Source organism: Bubalus kerabau, chromosome 15 (genome assembly GCF_029407905.1).
Source record: "Bubalus kerabau isolate K-KA32 ecotype Philippines breed swamp buffalo chromosome 15, PCC_UOA_SB_1v2, whole genome shotgun sequence".
Lineage (NCBI taxonomy): Eukaryota > Metazoa > Chordata > Mammalia > Artiodactyla > Bovidae > Bubalus > Bubalus kerabau.
The window spans coordinates 65,019,199-65,039,118 of NC_073638.1; the positions used below are offsets into that span (position 1 = coordinate 65,019,199).

Consider the following 19,920-nt stretch of genomic DNA (forward strand, 5'->3'; position numbering starts at 1 on the left):
TCACCTCAGCAAGCAGCTCATTAGTTTTTCTCAAACTTAAAATGCCTTAACACAAATCACAGCTTCCCCTCTGTACGTACAATTTTTGCACTTTTGTCCATTGGTGAAATTTTCTTTTAGTATTTTATGCCATTAAATCAGAATATTGGCCCTCTAGTTAGATAGGTCTATAATCAAATTACATAACGCTCTATACTCATTCCACAGTCTTGAAAATTCCTAATGCACATTTTATCATGACACATCTGAAAGCCACCTTTCAACACACTTCCTACTTACTGGACATTGGTAGAAGACTTCATTTTTGTTTCGGCCCTCCGCAGCTTCCACTGCTATGTACTGACTCAAACCAGTGTGTATGCAAAAAGTTAAAGGGAGACAGTATTTCAGTCCCTGTCTCTGCTGGAAGCCTCCAGCAGCCGTGTCGACATCTAACAAATCCTCAGAACGGTAGTGATTAGACAGTGCCATGCTTCCCAACAACCTGAGAACACAGACTCAAAAATTTAGTCAACTGCAACCTTTTGATGAGTACTAATTTCACATTGACAACTTTATGAAAACTGATTACCATGTCAATTCAAAAGCACGAATACACGAAACACTACAATTTCTATATATCTTAAATTCAAACTCTTGAGTGGAAAGATTATGATTTAAATTAAAAGCCTAAATGTCTAAATGTAAACCTTTTAAAAATAAAAATAGTTTTATTGCTTTCAAAAACCTATCTTGCCATAATTTGCCAGCATTTTGCTATATATGTATATATGACTAATTTTATGTTTAAAGGAGTATATTCTCTCTGATACTTTTATCTTGATACAACCTTTAGCTTACTCTATCCTACCAGGCAGAATAAATGGAGATCAGCTTAAACCCTGCTGAAATTTTCAAAAACTTGGGATGTCTGATGTCTAAACTCAACTAATGGTAGACAAACGATAACAACACAGGTTTCAGTCTTTACAAGAGTCTCATCCTAAGTCTCACTGAGCTGTGGACAGATAAAAATCCCTGGGTTGAACTCATGATCTGTTTGCCATGTCAAGTCTGAGCAACTCCTTTAGTAAAGTTCTCTCCTGTTTGTTCTTGAAATATGACAATTTTTCCTTTTTGTCAAGTTGCAGCATGACAGGAAAACACGAGTAGAAAAATAAAACCAAAAACCAGTGATTTAGGCTTATCTAGTTCTAACTGCCCAGTATTTGACATCTGAACCTCAGTAACCTCAGTATGATTGATCACCTTCTAGATTGCCTGTACTCACTCAACTCTGATCTAAAATGGTAAAAGAGCCTCATGATTTTTCACACACATAGAGATATCAAATTCTAACAAGAACAATGCAAAATTCTCCCTAAATTCCTATTAGCATGTCACAAATGCAAAGTCTCTGAATTAGCTTAATTTCATAAGGGAACAAAAGGAGTAGAATCATTCAAAAAACAGACCTTTTAAAACTAGGAGTGAATTTGACAGCTACTGTATGTTCCGCTTTTACCAAAAGGACCCACAGTGAATACTTCATATCTTTTGGAAGTAAGTTTAAAATAGGCTATTCAATGATAGGCTATGCTTGAACAGGACAAAACTATATTTTCTTTGGTTAAGTACACGTAGCTCTGAGCAAATTACTTTTTAGATGTATGATACACAGAATTTACAACAAGATCTCCCAAACAATTTACCTGGCCTGTAACAAGGAAAACATTTCAAGGATTCAGAACAGTTCTAGTTAAATTATATACACACACACACACACACCGCCCCCCCCCCCCATCTCATGTCCCATAGCCCCACCTCCAACCAGACTTCATTTAAACTATAAAGATGTATTGATAGAAATGATGCTTTTGAGACATAATCTATTTTGGCAAAATCAAATTCAAGCTTTATATTTTGTCTTATGGATTGCTACAACAAACGAGAGGAAATTCTCATACTTCTTTAATCTGTTAAGAATAACTACAAATACAATTTGTTTACATTCTAGAAAATACTTTGTATCATAAAAATAACCCAAACAGTGAACATCTTACCCAGGAACAACTAACTTCTGCCCATTGTGGATACGATAGGAACACCGATAATCATCAGGAAGCTTGCAGCCGATCTGAGCTTCCACAGCATCTAGGTCTTCCTCTCGAGCACCCTCTGCAGAGACACAAAAAAGCAAATTATGAAACAATGATAGCCTTAATCTAAGAAGGAATTCCAATGTATCTGCTAGCGAATGAAACAATTTTAGACCAACTGAATTCTGCCTAAAAGATACTTGCTGAAATATAGGGAAATGAACTGAATATTCAGAGAACCATTACATCACTTTAGATTGGCTGTGACATTTGAAGCACTTGAACAAGCAAATTCCCCAGTTTCCTCTCCAGGGGGAAAGCACTGGTATTAAGTAAAATATGGAATGGCAGGCACCAGTGAAATCCACAATAATTTTTTACACTACACTGCAAACTTAAGAGCATAGCTCATTTTCTTAATCTAATAAACTTCTCTATTTAAAAAAACTCTCCAGAAGTCCTCTAAACAGAAGTTGTTCAAGAGTCTTAACCAAGCTTCTCAATGGGGAATACAGGACTTAGGTGTAGGTTCATTCTAGGAGGACATTACCTAGCATTTGATTTTCATGTTTGTAAAGTATCATTACAGATACCAAGAGAAGAGAGTCACTCCCAGCAATGGCACACCAGGCTGCTGGGCCAAACCTTCTGCTTAAAAGTAGAAAAACTGAACAGAAAATTGGTTTCAAGGTTTTTGGAGAACCTCAAAGGCGGTGAGAACCAGCAGGGTCTGGGCTGGGGGAGGTTGGTCCAGAACAGGAAAACTTGAGAGTTTAGCCATTAGGGCTACCTTGTCTTTGAGGCAACTACCAATTCTGAAAGCAAACACATACTTGAGAAACTGAGCAAAGCTTTCAGCATTATCACAGGGTTGAGAGTTTTCCAAAATTGATGAAAACAATTCAAGAACCATTATAATTACAAAGAACATCGTTACCTAGACACATTACTGGAAAACTGCTGAAAATCAAAGACAAATAGAAATCTTAAAAGCAACCAGAGAAGGGGAAAAGCCACAGTCACTTTCAGAGGAATGACAGTTAAGACTGATAGCTAAATTACCAAACAGAATACCAGAAGCTGGAATAGCATCTTCAGTGCTGGGAAAAAAAAAAAAAACAACTGCTGACTAGAATTCTATATTCAGTGAATTTATACTTCAAAAGTGAAGATGAAATAAATACATTTTTCAACCAAAAAAAAAAAAAAATCTGAAAATAATTCAGCAGTTGCAGTCCCTCATTTAAAAAAAAAATACTAATAGGAATTCTTCAGGGAGAAGAAAAATTACCCCAGATGGAAGCATGAAGATACAGGAAGAAATAAAGTGCAATAGAAGAGGTAAATATAGAGTTAAATCTAAAATAATATTGAACATATAAAATAGTAATAATGTTTTCAAAGACATAAAATATGTTGAAAACTAAAACCATAAAACTATACTACAAAAGATAAGAGGGAGGTAATTGAAATTAAAGGATTTTAAGGATCTTTCATTGTTTAGGAAGTGGTAAAAATACTAATTTTACAATAGATTTTAATTATGTCAGATATACATATTTTAATTTCTAGACTAATCACTAAAAGAAGACATTAAATAAGAAAGGAAAGGGGGTATGGAATAAAAGATAATTAAGAAGAATGCAAAAGAAGGAACACCTGCTTAGGAAGCACCAATAAAAAGTAGAAACAAGGTATGCACACATGCCTGTTCAGTCGCTCAGTCCTGCCTGACTCTTTGCAACCCCAAGGACTGTAGCCCACCAGGCTCCTCTGTCCATGGGATTCTCCAGGCAAGAATGCTGGAGTGGATTGCCATTTCCTCCTCCAGGGGACCTTCCCGACCGAGGGATCAAACCGCGTCTCCTGCATCAGCAGGCAGATTCTTTACCACGGAACCACCTGGGCTTCCCAGCAACATAGTATATTTACATTCAAATGTATTAGTAATTATATTAAATATAAACAGACTAAATAATCTAATCAAAAAACAGACTGACAGACCAGATGAAAAACTAAACACAATTATATACAAGAGGCACATCTTAAAGATGTCAACACAGAAAACTAAAATAGCTCTACTTAAAATCATACAAAATAGACTTGAAGGCCAATAGCATTATTTGAGGTAATGGAGGACTTTCCGTAAAGGAAAAAGGTCAAATTCACTACACAGGCATTATAACTTTAGTTTTGTACATCTAATAACACAGCTTCAAAATATATTTTTTAAATGACAGAATTAAAATGGAAAAAAAGATTATAATTATAATGGGAATATTAGTTTTCTACTGCCACAATATTAGAAGTGTCAAACAATACTCATTTACTATTTTACAGTTTCTGCAGGTCAGAATTCTGGGCATGACTCAATTGGATCTTCCACTCAGGTCCCACGAGGCTGAAATCGTGGTGTTAACTGGGGCCGCTAGCTCATTTTATGCAGCCTTTGCATGGGGTTCTATTCCAGACTCACTGGTTGCTGGCAGAATGCAGTTCTTTGCATTTGTAGGATTGAAGCTCTCTGCTCTGAGAAGCCATCTGCCATTCCCCATCAGCTGGCCCTCTCCACAACAAGCCAATTTGCTTGCTCATGGCCAACAGGAGAGATACTCATGCTTTGAATCTCTCTGACTTCTGGAAGGGCCCAGTTCCTTTTAAGTTCCTTCTGCGTCAGGCCTCCTCAGGATAATTTCCCTTTTGATTAATAATTAATTCAAAAACAACTAATTTTTGACTTTCATTACATTTGTAAAACCCCTTCACCTTTTGTCATATGATATGACCTAATCACAGGACTAAAAGGCAAGAGTACTGGAGTGGGGTGCCACTGCCTTCTCCAAATTATATCCATAGTACCACTCATATTTAAGAGGAAGCTATCATTGTACCACAAGGATGGGAATCTTGGAAACTTTCTCAGAACTCTGCCTATCACAGTAAGGAATTTTAACATATCTCTCTCAGTAACTAACAGAATAAGGAAACCAAAAACTTCCTAAGAGTATCAATGATTTGAGTACGATTAACAGTTTTTGCCTAATATATATATAGTACTAAATGGCAACAATGGCAAAAAATATATAGGAGAGATACATATTCTTTTCAAGTACACATGGAATATTTCCCAAGATAAACTATATGCTGGACACACAACAAATCACAATAAATTTCAAATAACTGAACTTGTATAGAGTATATTCTCTGATCATAGTGGAATTAAAATATAAACTACATTAAAACGATTACTAAAAAAGCCCCCAATGTTTGGAAATGAAGGAATACATTTCTATACAATCCATGGGTCAAAGAAGAAATCACAAAATATTTTGAACTGCATATTAATGAAAACACAACATATTCAAACTTGTGGAATGAACTTAAAGCTATGTTTAACGGGAAATTTATACACCTAAAGGGATGTGAAGAATATAAGAAAGGCTGAAAAATCTATAATCTAAGTAATCATCTCAAGTCAGGAAAAAGTGACAATAAAGTAAACTCAAAGAGATGCAGTCTGCGAAATTAATGAAATAAGAAATAAGATATTAATATACAGAGGATTGACAAAGACAAAAGTCAGTTATTTGAAAACATTAATAAAATTGATTAGTCCCTACGTAGCAAAACTGATCAAGAATAACAGAGAGAAATAATAATATCAAATAGTATCAGAAATGGAAAGGTAAAATCACTACCTATGCAACGAGCATTACAAAGATAAGAGGATATTATGAAAAATTTTATAGCAATAAATTGGAAAATGTACATGAAGTGCACAATTTCCTAGAAAAACACAACTTAACCAAAACTGACATGAGACTAAGTAGAAAATCTGAGTAGTCCTAAATCTGATAAAGAAATTGAAACTTAATTTAAAACCTTCCCACAATGAAAACTCCAAGATTGAATAGCTTCACTGGTAATATTCTACTAATCATTTAAACAAGAAATAAGACCAAGCTTACATAAACTCTTCCAGGAAACAGAAAAAGAGGCAACACTTCCCGACTCGTTTTACAAGGCCAGCATCATCTTGATACCAAAACCTGACAAGAACATTGCAAGAAAGGAAAATTACAGGCCAAACTCTCATGAGCACAGATGTAAAACCCCAAATACTAGCAAATCAAATCCAACAACATATTAAAAAGAAAAGATAATACATTCTAACCAAAGTAGGTTTACTCCAAGAATACAAAACTGGTTTAACATTCAGAAAATCAATCAATATAATTCAGAGCATTAACAGAATGAAGTAGAAAGGGATTTGATAAAATTCAATTATTCACTTAAAACACAAAAACCAAAAACCCTTTCCCCAAACTAGGATCTTAAGGGATTTCCTTCAATATGCTAAAGAGTATCTACTAAAACCCTACAGCAAACATCATCTTGTTGAAAGCTCTCCCAGATACTCACTATTATCATTTCTACCCAATACTGTACTGAAGGCCCCAGCCAGTTCAATAAAGCAAGAAAAATAAAGAAATGACATATAGGGATTGGAAAGCTAGAAATAAAACTGTCATTCTACCTCCTCAAGGATATGCAAATTAAAACCACCATACACACCCATTAGAAAGGCTAAAATAAAAGCAATGACAACATTAAAGTGCTAGTAGGAATGTAAAGGGGTAAAACCATTTTGGAAAATTAACAGTATTTTTTGAAGTTTAATGTAAGCATACTATACCACCCAACAAATGCAATCCTAGATATTTTCCTCATAGAAATATGCTCATATATACATCAAAAATGATTTACAAATAGAAATAGAGTCATAGACATAGAAAACAAACAGGGTTGCGGGGGAGGGATAAATTGGGAGACTGGGATTGACATATACACACTACTATACATAAAATAGATAACTAATAAAGACCTACTGTATGGAACAGGGAACTCCACTCAACACTTGTAATGACGTACATGGGAAAAGAATCTAAAAAAGAGTGGCTATGTGTACATGTATAACTGACTCCCTTTGCCATACAGCAGAAACTAACACAACATTTTAAATCAATTATGCCCTAATAAAAATTGCTTTAAAAATGATTTACAATATTATTTATAATAATCAAAGACTAGAAATAAACTATCCATCAACAGTAGAATAAGTATATAAACTGTGGTCTAATCATATAATGGAATGTTTATACCATAACAAAAATGAACAAAATACTCTTACACACAACTGAACCTCACAAACGAAACAAATACTTTACACAAAACACACAGTTAATCATGCAAATTATATAAAGCTCAAAAAGAGAGAAAACTACTCCGTGGCATTAGCAATCAGGATAGTGGTTACCCCTGAGAAAGAGAGAGGGTTCGAGGTACACATAATTATTCTACTTTATGACCTGAAGGGTGTTACAGTGGGAAAGTTCACATTGCAACAGTTTACTGAGTTGTACACTTATGATCTGTGAACATTTCTTCGTTTATTTTTTATTTTTGATCTGTGCACATTTCTCTAGGTTAACATCGCTATATCACATACCTCCAGCTATGTGATAAGAGAAACATTTCACCTCGGTAGTAACCTGAAAACCCCTTAGTCCAGTCTAATCAGGAGTAATACTTTAGACAAAGTCAGTCTGAGAGATATCCTGCAAAACACCTGACCAGTACTGCTTCAACTGTCAAGGCTGTGAAAGATAAGGAAAGGCTGGAAAATTTCCACAGGCCAGAGGACAGCGAGGAGACACATGGCAAATAAATGCCATGTGGTATTCTTGACTGCCTGCAGGAACGGAAAAAGGATCTCACTGATGGAAAATCTGGGGAATTACAAATGAAGTCCAGAGTTCAGTGAGCAGTAATGTGCCAGTGAAGACTTTAGTTTGACAAATGTCCCACGGGGTGGTATGTTAGGGGAAACTGAAGTTGGCCGAGGGGTACAGAGGAACCCTCCATGCCATCTTTGCCACTGTCTTGTAATGTAAATTACTACAAAAAAAGTTTATTTTTTAAAAAGTTCAGTATGAAAGTAAGCTGAATAGCTATCTGAACCAGAAGTTGAATGAGAAAAAAATTACTATTTATATGGTTAGTGCTACATGTTGAACATTTAACATGTAACATTAAGAAACCAAGCATTTCTTGAAAACAGCAAGACAGAAAAAAAAAAAGTTAAATGACAACAAGGAAACATGGTGAAAGACAAATATAAAGAAATATGTTTTAGAGGGGCATTCTACTCTAACAGAATTTGGAAGCCAGACAGACCAGGGTCAAATGTCAGCTCTACCAATTACAGCTGGCCCTCTGTATCCACAGTTGTGGAACACAGGATACAAAGGGTCAACAATGGGACTTGCGCATCTTTGGATTTTGATATCCTGAGTGAGCGCTGGAAGATACGATGTAGATACGATGGTATGACTAGACTGACTATGATCTCTGGCAAGTTATTTCACCTCTTTAATCCGGTTTCCTCCTCTGCAAAATAGATGATGATAACCACCTACAGAGAATTACAGAGAGGATTAAGTAACTTTCATGTGCTTAATAAAGTGCTTTCCTGGCCCCCAGCCTATTTGTATGAGGAGGAGGTGAAAAGATTACTAGGAGCCAAAAGGCCTCGAGTTCTCGAGTTCATCTCTGTTCCTCACCAGCTATAGGACCCTGCATAAGTCACCTAAACTCTCTGAGACTGTTTCTTCATCTATAAAAAGAAAAGGGCTGTTATAAATCAGGGATCCACAAACTACATCCTGCAGGCCAAATCCCACCTATTTCCCTAAATAAAGTTTTCTTGGAACACTGCCACACCCATTTGTTGCTGAATTGTCTATGGCTGCTTTCCCACAATAGCAGAGCTGAATAGCTGTCACAAAGGTCAACTGCCTATCAAAGCCTAAAATATGTGCTAGCTGGTCATTTAAAGAAAAAGTTTGCTAATCCTTGGTCAAAATAATTTCTAAAAAGTCCCTTGACTCTAAAAATGTTAAGCCAACACTTAAGGTTAATATGAATTTCAAAGACATATGATATATACCATTAGACAGATGGCAACCTGGAACTTTCAGATATGCAAGTTGATTTAGAAAAGACAGAGGAACCAGAGATCAAATTGCCAACATCTTTTGATCATTGAAAAAGTAAAGAGAAATCCAGAAAAACATCTACTTCTGCTTCATTGACTATGCTAAAGCCTTTGACTGCGTGGATCACAAAAAACTGTGGAAAATTCTTCAAGAGATGGGAATACCAGACCACCTGACCTGCCTCCTGCGAAACCTGTGTGCAAGTCAAGAAGCAACAGTTAGAACTGGACATGGAAGAACAGACTGGTTCCAAATTGGGAAAGGAGTACGTCAAGGCTGTATACTGTCCCCCTGTTTATTTAACTTATATGCAGAGTACATCATGAGAAACGCTGGCTGGATGAAGCACAAGCTGGAATCAAGATTGCCGGGAGAAAGCAATCACCTCAGATATGCAGATGACACCACCCTTATGGCAGTAAGCAAAGAGGAACTAAAGAGCCTCTTGATGAAGGTGAAAGAGGAGAGTGAGAAAGCTGGTTTAAAACTCAACATTCAAAAAACAAAGACCACAGCATCTGGTTATCACTTCATGGCAAACAGATGGGGAAATAATGAAACAGTGACAGGCTTTATTTTCTAGGGCTCCAAAATCACTTTGGATGGTGACTGCAGCCATGAAATTAAAAGATGCTTACTCCTTGGAAGGAAAGCTATGACAAACCTAGACAGCATATTAAAAAGTAGAGACATAACTTTGCCTACAAAGGTTCATCTAGTCAAAGCTATGGTTTTTCCAGTAGCCATGTATAGATGTGAGAGCTGGACAATAAAAATGGCCGAGTGGGGAAGAAATGATGCCTTCAAACTGTGGTGCTAGAGAAGACTCTTGAGAGTCCCTTGGACTGCAAGGAGATCCAACCAGTCAATCCTAAAAGGAATTAACCCTGAATATTCATTGGAAGGACTGATGCTGAAGCTGGAACTCCAATACTTTGGCCACCTGATATGAAGAGCCGACTCACTGGTAAAGACCCTGTTGCTGGGAAAGATTGAGGGCAAGAGGAGAAGGGGACGACAGAGGATGAGACGGTTAGATGGCATCATTGACTCAATGGACATGAGTTTGAGCAAACTCTGGGAGATGGTGAAGGACAGGGAAGCCTGGTATGCTGCAGTCATGGGGTCGCAAAGAGCTGGACATGACTGAGTGACTGAATGACAACAACATGCCAATATACTATAATTTCAAGATACTTAATAAAAATTTTCCCAAGCCCAATGCCTATCTGCTTTCCAAGTTTCCTATCTGTAATCTCCATACCCTTGAAACTGAGTCAGGGATTATGGCCCCTGAGATGAATAGCTAAGGTTCCTGACTCAGTCCTAGAACTCATGGGTCTACAGGAATAGAACCCCCGATTTTCTAGATTTCAGAGCATTTGTCCTATTCCAACTCATAGCAAAGACCCCAGAGAACTGGCACCTAGTAGTAAAACAGGGGCTGTTAAGGAATTCTCTGACAACCTCACCTCCAACCACTAAGTACACAACTGTGAGCAGGAAGCCTGGGAATACCAACGGAGTGCCCCCCTAAAAAACTATAAAAGAAAAAAGGAAGAGGCTGCTATGTACCTTTAGTTTCTTCCTTTCCTGGTAGCTCCGTGCCTCAAAGGAGAACAATGAATATATTCTCATATTCCAAATATCCTAATATTGGACTAGCTCTCTAAGAGTCCTAAAATAATCTAAACAGAATAGGTCTTCTCTTCCTTCAACAGCTGTTAAGACCGCAGCTCTGGAATCAGTCCTGTATTCAAATCCTGGCTCAGCCTTTGCTTTGTGATGGCAAACAACTTACTCAGATTTTTTTGCCTCAGGTAGCTCACCTATAAAATGAGAACAGTAATTGCCTACCTCATAGGACTTTGGCAATTTAAATGGAATAATACACAGTACTTAGCTTAGCGCCTAGCTTTGTGTTTAACAAATACTAGCTACTGCATGCTTGCTTCATGCTACATCACTTCAGTCGTGTAGGACTCTTTGAGACCCTATGGACTGTAGCCTGCCAAGCTCCTCTGTCCATGGGATTCTCTAGGCAAGAACACTGGAGTGGATTGCCATTTCCTCCTCCAGGGGATCTTCCCAACCCAGGGATCGAACCTGCGTCTCTTACATTTTCTGCATTAGCAGGCAAGTTCTTTAGCACTAGCACCACCCAGGAAGTCCAATAACCCTTATATGTTTTATATATCACCACCAAATTACCTATTTTCAGAATTATTTTCCTCTTGAAATTTTTCAACCTCACATATGAAGTAGATGATATTTTTCTTTTCTTTCAAGAAAAAAAAACTAATAAAAATATTAATCAAGGGTACTGTCCTTCAAAGCTCTACTCTCTCTACCAAATTATTCTTTCTTCTATTTCCTGGCAATTCAGTTTTAAGTAACTGGTCATGCAATCATGATTGTATGAAATTCATATTTGCATGGAAAAGTACAGCAGAAATATGAAATGTAAAAGGAATGCCCTTTCAAAAGAGACCTCAGTTCAAAAAGAATACGTTTGAGAAGAACTAATTCCAATTTCAGCTTAGCAAAACCAAAACACATATAAAATTCCTTTTAGTGGAGAAACCTGAAAAAAATTGAAGGCTAATGCAGATTAAGTAGCATCTCCAATCCATTTATGTATTTCTTGGGCATAAATTTAAAAATCAAAGTAATGGGAAATAGCTTGTTAATATTTCTTGCCAAAATTGGACAATAATAGTATGGTAGAGAGAGCACAGATTCTGGGGTCAAATAAACCTCACTTCAAATCTGAGTTTCATTATTCTGTGAGTGTCAAAGTGGGGATGAAAGTTTTCCGTATTCTATTACGCTGCTCTTCAGATGCTTAAAAACCCAGTCTGTCAATATTTGGTCTTTCCTAATACCAGGCCGTCAAATAAACACTTACTTGTACTGAAAACAGGGAAGAGGGTTGATACAGCAGGCAATTCTTCAATTAAAAAAAAGTCTTTTAAAAGAAATTACAATAGGTATCCTCAAGCAATTTTAGCATTACTAGTTTCTTTATGTAAAACAAATGTAAAGATCAAATGAGTTCAGCTTCCCTTCTAATAAAGAATCCTGTGGATGCCGAGGTGGGCAAAAATAGGGCACACACTAGAGCCAGTGTCCTCTGAGCAAATTAGGCTTCCCGCTTCCTTGACCAAATGTGAATGATGCATTACAGATAATGTTGGATTAGCACAGATGAGCATAGGAGATAGAAACCTCAAGTTATTTAACCTATGTATACTAGAGTCACTAAAATGAGGAAGGGAGACCTTGTATTCCCAATACCTTTCAGAGATAAAACCATCCGAGGACATCTGGGTTCCAAGTATTTCTTGAGATCATCCCAGGCCTTTTTAATAGCAGCATAATGGTCAATGTATCTTCCTACATCAGAGTAAGTATCAATGAAGAGGGATTTCCAACACTGGTCCTTCTGTGTTTTATCTTCCCTAAATAGATTGTAAAAATAAAATTAAAAATCTTTTACAATGAAATTAGCATATATTTTACACAATTACCAACATACTTTATTGGGAATTTGTGGCTACTTTTGTCTTCCTTTTCATTTATTTTAGCTACACATGAAGACTAGATAATAAACAGTGACACATACATCAAAAAAATTTAACAAGTTATTCCTGGAATAGTGAGATTATGAGTCACTTATTTTTTTTTACTTTCTATTTATTATTTTTGTAAATTTTCTAATCCTTAATAAGACAATATGAGTAACATATGGGACATGAATTTCAACTTACTCCTAAAAACATACCAATTGTAAAATTTTAAAATATATATTTAGCTTTTCCATTTTAGAGAACATTTAGAAACTAATCACAGGCTATATTAATCTAATTTATCTACACTGGATTAACCAGAGAATCAATATAGCACAGCAAAGGAATCAAAATTCAACATTTCTGTTTGGTACAATTCCACAAACATTTACTGTCTATTTAGCCACTGAGGACACTGAAAATAAAGCATATTTTTTGCCTACAAAGAATGAAATCTAATCAGGGAGAAAGAATGAAATATAGATTTAAGAGTCAGAAGTGGTACAGGATAAGGCAGCCAGAATAACACACTAGTAGCTTGGACCTTATCCTCTAGAGAGCCACTGAAGAGTTGTAACAGGGGAATGAAGAGAGTGGACCTGTGGCTGTGGTTTGGGAGGGGTGTATACCAGAGGCACAGGCACCGGTTGGAAACGCTCTGCAGCAGTCCGGTAAAGGACGATGAACTGAACTAAAGTGGTGGTGGCTAAATGAAATGAGAAGAAAGATCCAAGAAACATACAGGGGCTAAAGTCAGAAAGGCTTGGTCACTGAATGAGGTAGGGAGAGAAGGGCAGAAGAGACGCAGGATGCTTGGATGCCAGGATGGATGGTACCGCTATGATGGCAGGATACAGGAGGACCAGGTTTAGGGATGGGGAGAACAATTCAGGGTGTTGTATGTGCATGTGTGTGTGAGTTTTTTGGGGTGAGGGGAGTGGTAGGAAAGAAGTAACCTTTTATTCATCTAAGTAATACACATATTATTAAAACCAAAAAGTACAGAAGAACTTATAATGAAAAGCTAGGCAGTCTCCTGTTCTAAGTCCAACTCTTCAAAGGAAACTTTAGTTACTTCTGGAAGGTATCTGTATTAATTCTAAATGCTTATTCCTCTAGCTGTTTTTTTAATTTTTAAAATTTTTGGCTGCACTGAGTCTTTGCTGCTGCGTCTGGGCTTTCTATAGTTGAGGTGAGCGGGGGCTACTCTCTAGCTGTGGTGTGATGGCTTCTCACTGCAGGGCCTTCTCCTGTTGCAGAGCACAGGCTCTCGAGCACATGGGCTTCAGCAATTGCGGCGAGTGGCCTCAGGAGGTGAGCACACAGGCTCAGTAGTTGTGGCACATGGGCTTAGTTGCTCCACAGCATGTGGGATGTTCTTGGACCAGGGATTGAACCCATGTCCCCTACACTGGCTGGCAGATTCTTAACCACTGGACCACCAGGGAAGTCCCTATTCCTCTAGTTCTTGATTTATCAATTTTATATCTATCTACTGATACCCCAAAGAATCAATAAAAGGTCAGGATGAAGCAATACTTAAAATTCCTTCTTCCTCATTCTTTCTCCTTCCAATGTTTAGAGGCTCTGTTATTTTTAGTTCTACTCAATAGCTTAGCTTTAAATAATATTTTTAAACCTCTGTTTCTTGCTTCATCAACTTCAGTTACCACCTGACTCCCCTCAACCTAAGAAAAAGATATTAGCAATCCTACCCTTTCTTTCACCTTTTCCAACTCCCACCTTCTGTCATCTACACTTTTATTCTATCAAATTAATTAAAATTTACTGAATTTGGTGAACCCTGTGGGTCATCCAGTGGAAAGTCCAGCAGACAGTTATGCAAACAAATCTGGGGTTCAGTGGCAATGTCTGGCATGGACACTCAGGTTTGGGAGTTAGAAGTATCCAAGTCATCTCTACAAATTGCAGCAGTGCATGCAGGAGACTTCACAGAGGGAGAAGAGCAGTTAGCCAAGAACAGAAGCTTGGAGAACACCTGCATTTACTGGCAGGCACAAGAAGAGCCATCAAAGGTGTTAAAGAGACAAGGCTTAGAGAGGAGAATCAAGATAGACTAGCACTAATGAAAGCCAAGAGCCCAATTTCAAGAATACATGTTTCCCAAATACTCACTCGGATATCAGCCAGTATTTTTTGCAATGTCTTCTCCACAGCGGATCATGACTTGATAGCTGGCTGAGTCTTCGACTGACATAGCAACAGCTGGCAGTAACCAGATTCATGGTTAGTATAAAAGAAAACAAGAAAGCAATTTAGAAATGATGATGAAAATATTCAATGTTAAGTTCTGTTTTGTTCCTTTTGCTTTTCTTCCACTATCTACCCTTATAACCACAAAACAGTATTTTCTAAAACCTGTTTAATGTGTTAGCTAGTATAATTACCTTGTGAGTAGTGAAATCTTAACTATTTGAGTTCACAAACACACTGCAAAATGTTTACAATTTTAATTTTCATACAAAAGTCTATGAAACATATAAACCATTGGATTTATTTCAAATCAAAGAGTTTTCCTATACTCATTATTGGGCAGTAATCATTTCTACAAATAGAAATGTTATGCAGATGTAAAAAAGTGTTTTTTATTTTTAAGATCTGTGAGACATTTGATATTAAATACATAGGCCTTCTGTTTGTTCTAATTTTTTTTCTTAACAGGAATATGTAGCCAAAAACACTTTTCAATTATAGGAACTATTGGAAAACCCACTTATAAAAGATGTTAAATTCACAACAGTTCTGATTCAGTATCCATGGCTATTCAACTTAGGGTCAACTGCTCAAAAATATGAAATATTAGAAATAATTTTCTTATTATATAGAGATTTCTAACACAATAGTGCTTGATTCCTGTAAATCCTTCCCTATGTAATTAATTCAAAAAAGAATGAACCTGAGATTTTAAAAAATGGATTTCTATCCTTTCAGAAGAGAAGTCACAAGTCAGAGAAAGTAGGTAGATATTAAAAGATTTTACTTGGGCAATAACTAATCAATTAAGGGAATCTTAAATCACATAGGATTTGTCAAGGCTGTGAGTGGGGCATGTTAAAAAACAACTGATGCTAAACAGAGTAGGCTTTGTTCACTTTTCAGATTTTACACAAACATCATCCTCATCTTTTTCAGCCACTCTCAGGAGACGCCCAAACCAACATTTGCAAAACTAGGAATCCCTCCAATTTTGTGAATTTAATAGTCCCCTATCTCTTTTTTAGGTCCTTCTTTCTCAATATCCCAAGAGTTAAACAACATAAAAGAATCTCTGGAATGTGCACCAGAGGTGATTTTTGATGGACATTAAGGATGAAAACTACTGTCCTAGAGCTTCTGACTCAGTCAGCATGGGGTGAAGTCTGTACCTTGGGCATGATATGTATATTTTTAAAGTGCCACATATAATTCTGATATGCAGTGAGACTCAAACTGTGCAGTTTACATTACACAATGATCCCAATAGACTAATCAATCCAACCCAATCCAGTTCAGCAAATATGTACCAAAACCTTCAGAAGGTTAGCAATGGGAGGGACACTTGAAAAATCTGAGCTACATACTACAGAAAAGTCACAGTACATTGGAAACTTTTCTGTGGATAAAATTCGATGGCATTTGTGTCAACTTGTTTGGGCTAAGGGATGCCCAGATAGCTAATTAAACACTATTTCCTGTCAGACGTTGCCGGAAAAAATGAGCCTTCGAACTGGCGGACTAAGTTAGCCAAATGGCCGTCCCCAATATGGGTGGGCATCATCTGATCCATTGAAGGCCTGAATAGAACAAAAAGGCAGAGGAAGGCTGAATTTGCTCTCTGCCTGACCACTAATTTGGGACACTGATCTTATCCTGCCTTTGCACTCCTGGTTCTCAGGCTTTTAGAGCCAGATCGGAATCACTTCTCCAGCTCCCTATCCTTCAAATGATATCACCAGCTTTCTTGGGTCTCCAGCTTGCACATGGCAGACTATAGGAAATAGCCTCCACAATTCATGAGCAAATACCTTAAAATAAGCCACACATACACACACATATTGGTTCTGCTTCCTTCAAGAACCCTGACTAATACAGTATTCAACTCAGTTTACTTCTACAAACATTTATAAAGGGACCATGTCACTTTTGTTTAAAACTTTGATTACGACCTAAAACATTTATAATAAATTTGAACTCCTCACCTTGTTTTACAAGGTCCTTCATGATCTCACCAGTCTCTGCTCAGCCTCTCTGCCTGTGAGTCACTCCCTACCTCCTGCAACACCAGTCTTCTAGCTCTTCCAACAGGCTCTGCTATCCTCCAATCAGCTCCTGAAAACACGGGTCCTTCTGCCAGGACTGCTCTATGCTGTCTATCATATATGGCAGCTCCTTCCAGTCTGAATTAGCTCCTTAACAGAGTCACTGATTCATTTCCTTCATAGCACACAGCAGTTCTTGTAATTATGCACTTGTTCTCCATCTTGCCCATTAGACTGTAAGAGCTTATAAGAGGGTCCTTATGTGTCTTGTTCACTATTGTTGCCCCAGCATTTAATAGGCTGGCACACAGAAACACTCAAAAAAAAACCAAACAAAAACCTGTTGAATAAACGGTGACTACAAAGACAAACAATACAGTCTTTATATTTAAGAAATGCACAATCTGTCTGGTATGGTAAATGAACTCTGCAGAGGGAGGAAGAAAGGTAGAGATCGGACAAAGGAGAGGGGGTCTTAAAGGAATTCATCTTGCTAGGATGAGAAGAGGGGAGCATGGTATTCCAGGCAAGGTCAAGAGTTTAAGCCACAGAACAAAAAAGGCACAAGTGTGGTATGCTGGCTGAGGTCAATTTGGATAGAGTGGACTATGTCAAATAATAAGGGCCTTAAATGCTCCCTTAAGTTTAGGTTATAATCTGTAAATAACGAGCGGCATTACAGGATTTTTAGGATCTGTCTTAGAAAGATCATTCTGAGAGCAAGGTAGCCCATTAGATCAAGAGTGTGTGTAGTGTTAGATTTCTAAAAGGCTATTAGTGTTAGTCGCTCAGTCGTGCCCGACTCTTTGCGACCCCATGGACTGCAGCCCACCAGGCTCCTCTGTCCATGAGATTTTTCCAGGCAAGGATACTGGAGTGGGTCACCATTTCCTTCTCCAGGGGATCTTCCCAACCCGGGGATCAAACCCGGGTCTCCTGCACTGCAGGCAGATTCTTTACCGACTGAGCTACAAGGTAAGCCCCTAAAAGGCCCTAGCAACACAATATTTCAGATGAGAGTTTGCAGCTGGAACAGACTTTTCCAAAGAAAAGACAAACTATTACAAGCGTGAGTAGAGAAAAATTTGTTTTCTAGAAAAATAAAAATGTTACAGGTATTAATGTAGATAGCAGCCAGAAACGGGAGTTATCTCTGTCACCACTTAGCTAGACAAACCAACAGCTGCCACCAACTTCAAGAAAGCTGCATGTCTACAAGGATCCCTGACAACACAGGGTACAGTCACCAAACTGCTAGAATCCAATGGTTAATCAAACAAAACAAAACGAATCTCTCCTACCTATCCTTAAGAGGGCGACTTTGCCTCCTCTGCAAATACATATGGTGGCCCAAGAAAGAGGCATGCCACCAGCTGTCAAGGGTGTAAACAGCGCCATTTCTTCCACCATTCCAGGCAGTCCCAAGCGCTGAAGGAACCTGGCATTTAACCACCCCTACCAGCAACCGGTGTTTATTTTTGGAACAGACGCGGGCAACTTGGGAAACCTAAAGCATACAGGAGGGAAGATGGTCACCTGTATCGCAACACCGGAAGTCAGTACCAAAACAAAATCCAACATGCAACCGTGAGGAGGAAGGCTGAAAACGAAACAATTATACAGCAGAGAAGATTGAAAGTGAGCCTGCCAGATATAACGTTGCCACAGAAGTCGCACCCAGGGGTGAGGGGGTCGCCCGGCTCCTCTCCCGCGTCCCACTGGCCCACTTTGGCGCCCGACTCCGAAGGCCTCCGGCCCAGGCAGAGAAGAGTGCTCTGCCGCCGGGACGGAGACTTTTTCAAAGCGGCCAAGGCTGCCGGAATCGGGCAGAGACGCCGGGGGTCCGGAGGTGCGGGCCGCGGGGGTCCGCGGGCCGGCAGCGGGGAGTAGTATCTCCCCGCTTCCAACTGGGCCTCGCTGAGGCCCGGGAGAGAGGGCTTTTGTCGCTCCTCATACCTGGGCCCCGGACGCGAGGAAGACCTCAAGGCGGGGCCCCTTCCGCCGCGGTCTCACCCCGGCCCTCCGAGGGACCCTGCAGGATCAGGGTGGCCCTGGCGTCACCTTCTAGCTGACACCCGAATCCAGGTTCGGTCGGCGAGCCGGGCCTCCGTCCTTCCTGCCTTACACCACCTCCCTTACCCGCGAACCCCACCCCTGCCATGTGCCTCGTCCCATTACTTGATTAGGTCCCGGTAGTCCAAGAAGGATAAGATGAGGAGCAGGGGGTCGGTGGGCAGCGATTCTAGGGTTAGGGGCGCCGACTCGGTATCCATGGCCGCCATCTTGCCTGGCCCGGTGCAGGCCTGGCCACGCCCCGGCCACGCCCCGGCCACGCCCCCTCCGCCACAGCCCGCGCCGCTCCCCTGCCACCGGCACAGGTTTGTTATGTAATCGACAGGAGTGCAGGATAGCCCCGCCCACAGAGCGGCCCGATAGGCGGTTCCCCGGAAGGCTCCGCCTTCTGCCTTGCAGGCCGAGCGCGCGTGCCCCGGGATCCGGCTTACCCAAGCTACTCTAGCTCTGCCGAGTGCCCCTGTGCTCTCCCTTAGATTCCCCCGGGCTCCCTCCTCCCATTCCGATCCCTAAACTTGCCCAGTCCGGACCTCTTTGAGAGTTTATTACCAAATTTGATTGGGTCACACTCGCCCCTCACGAGACATTTTTACATCCGCTATCCTTGAAGCGTGGCCTCAAGTTCTCTCTCTGTCTTTGGCCCCCAAATCCATTGTTTCTCTTCGTTTTCCGACCGAGAAATCCCTCGTTTCTCTTTTTAGCCTCCCTGGCCCGGCGTGTCGCTTACACACAGCAGGAGCCTTGTCCACTCGGTAGGGGGCAGAGCTGGGAATCAACTAGAGGCACTGGTGGAAGGCTCTTCTTCCAAACTAAGGAAATGGTTATCGAGAGCATAATTTTAACCCCCTCCCAAATAAAAGGTGCATAGGGTCTGAATCTATTT

General features: G+C 39.4%; 1 protein-coding gene across 1 annotated transcript in view; it reads right to left on the reverse strand.

Annotated features, from left to right (window-relative positions):
* Positions 1 to 19,318, reverse strand: part of FBXO3 (F-box protein 3) — a 34,042-nt gene extending 14,724 nt beyond the window's left edge. Inside the window, exons 1-5 of the mRNA XM_055549289.1 lie at positions 19,143 to 19,318; positions 14,842 to 14,931; positions 12,434 to 12,597; positions 2,043 to 2,157; positions 280 to 484 (exon numbers count right to left, since the gene is read on the reverse strand). Of these exons, the coding sequence (XP_055405264.1) occupies positions 280 to 484; positions 2,043 to 2,157; positions 12,434 to 12,597; positions 14,842 to 14,931; positions 19,143 to 19,246 (678 nt within the window). The 5' untranslated portion in view covers positions 19,247 to 19,318. The remainder of the gene's footprint in view (positions 1 to 279; positions 485 to 2,042; positions 2,158 to 12,433; positions 12,598 to 14,841; positions 14,932 to 19,142) is intronic.
* Between the last annotated feature and the right edge of the window lie 602 nt (positions 19,319 to 19,920).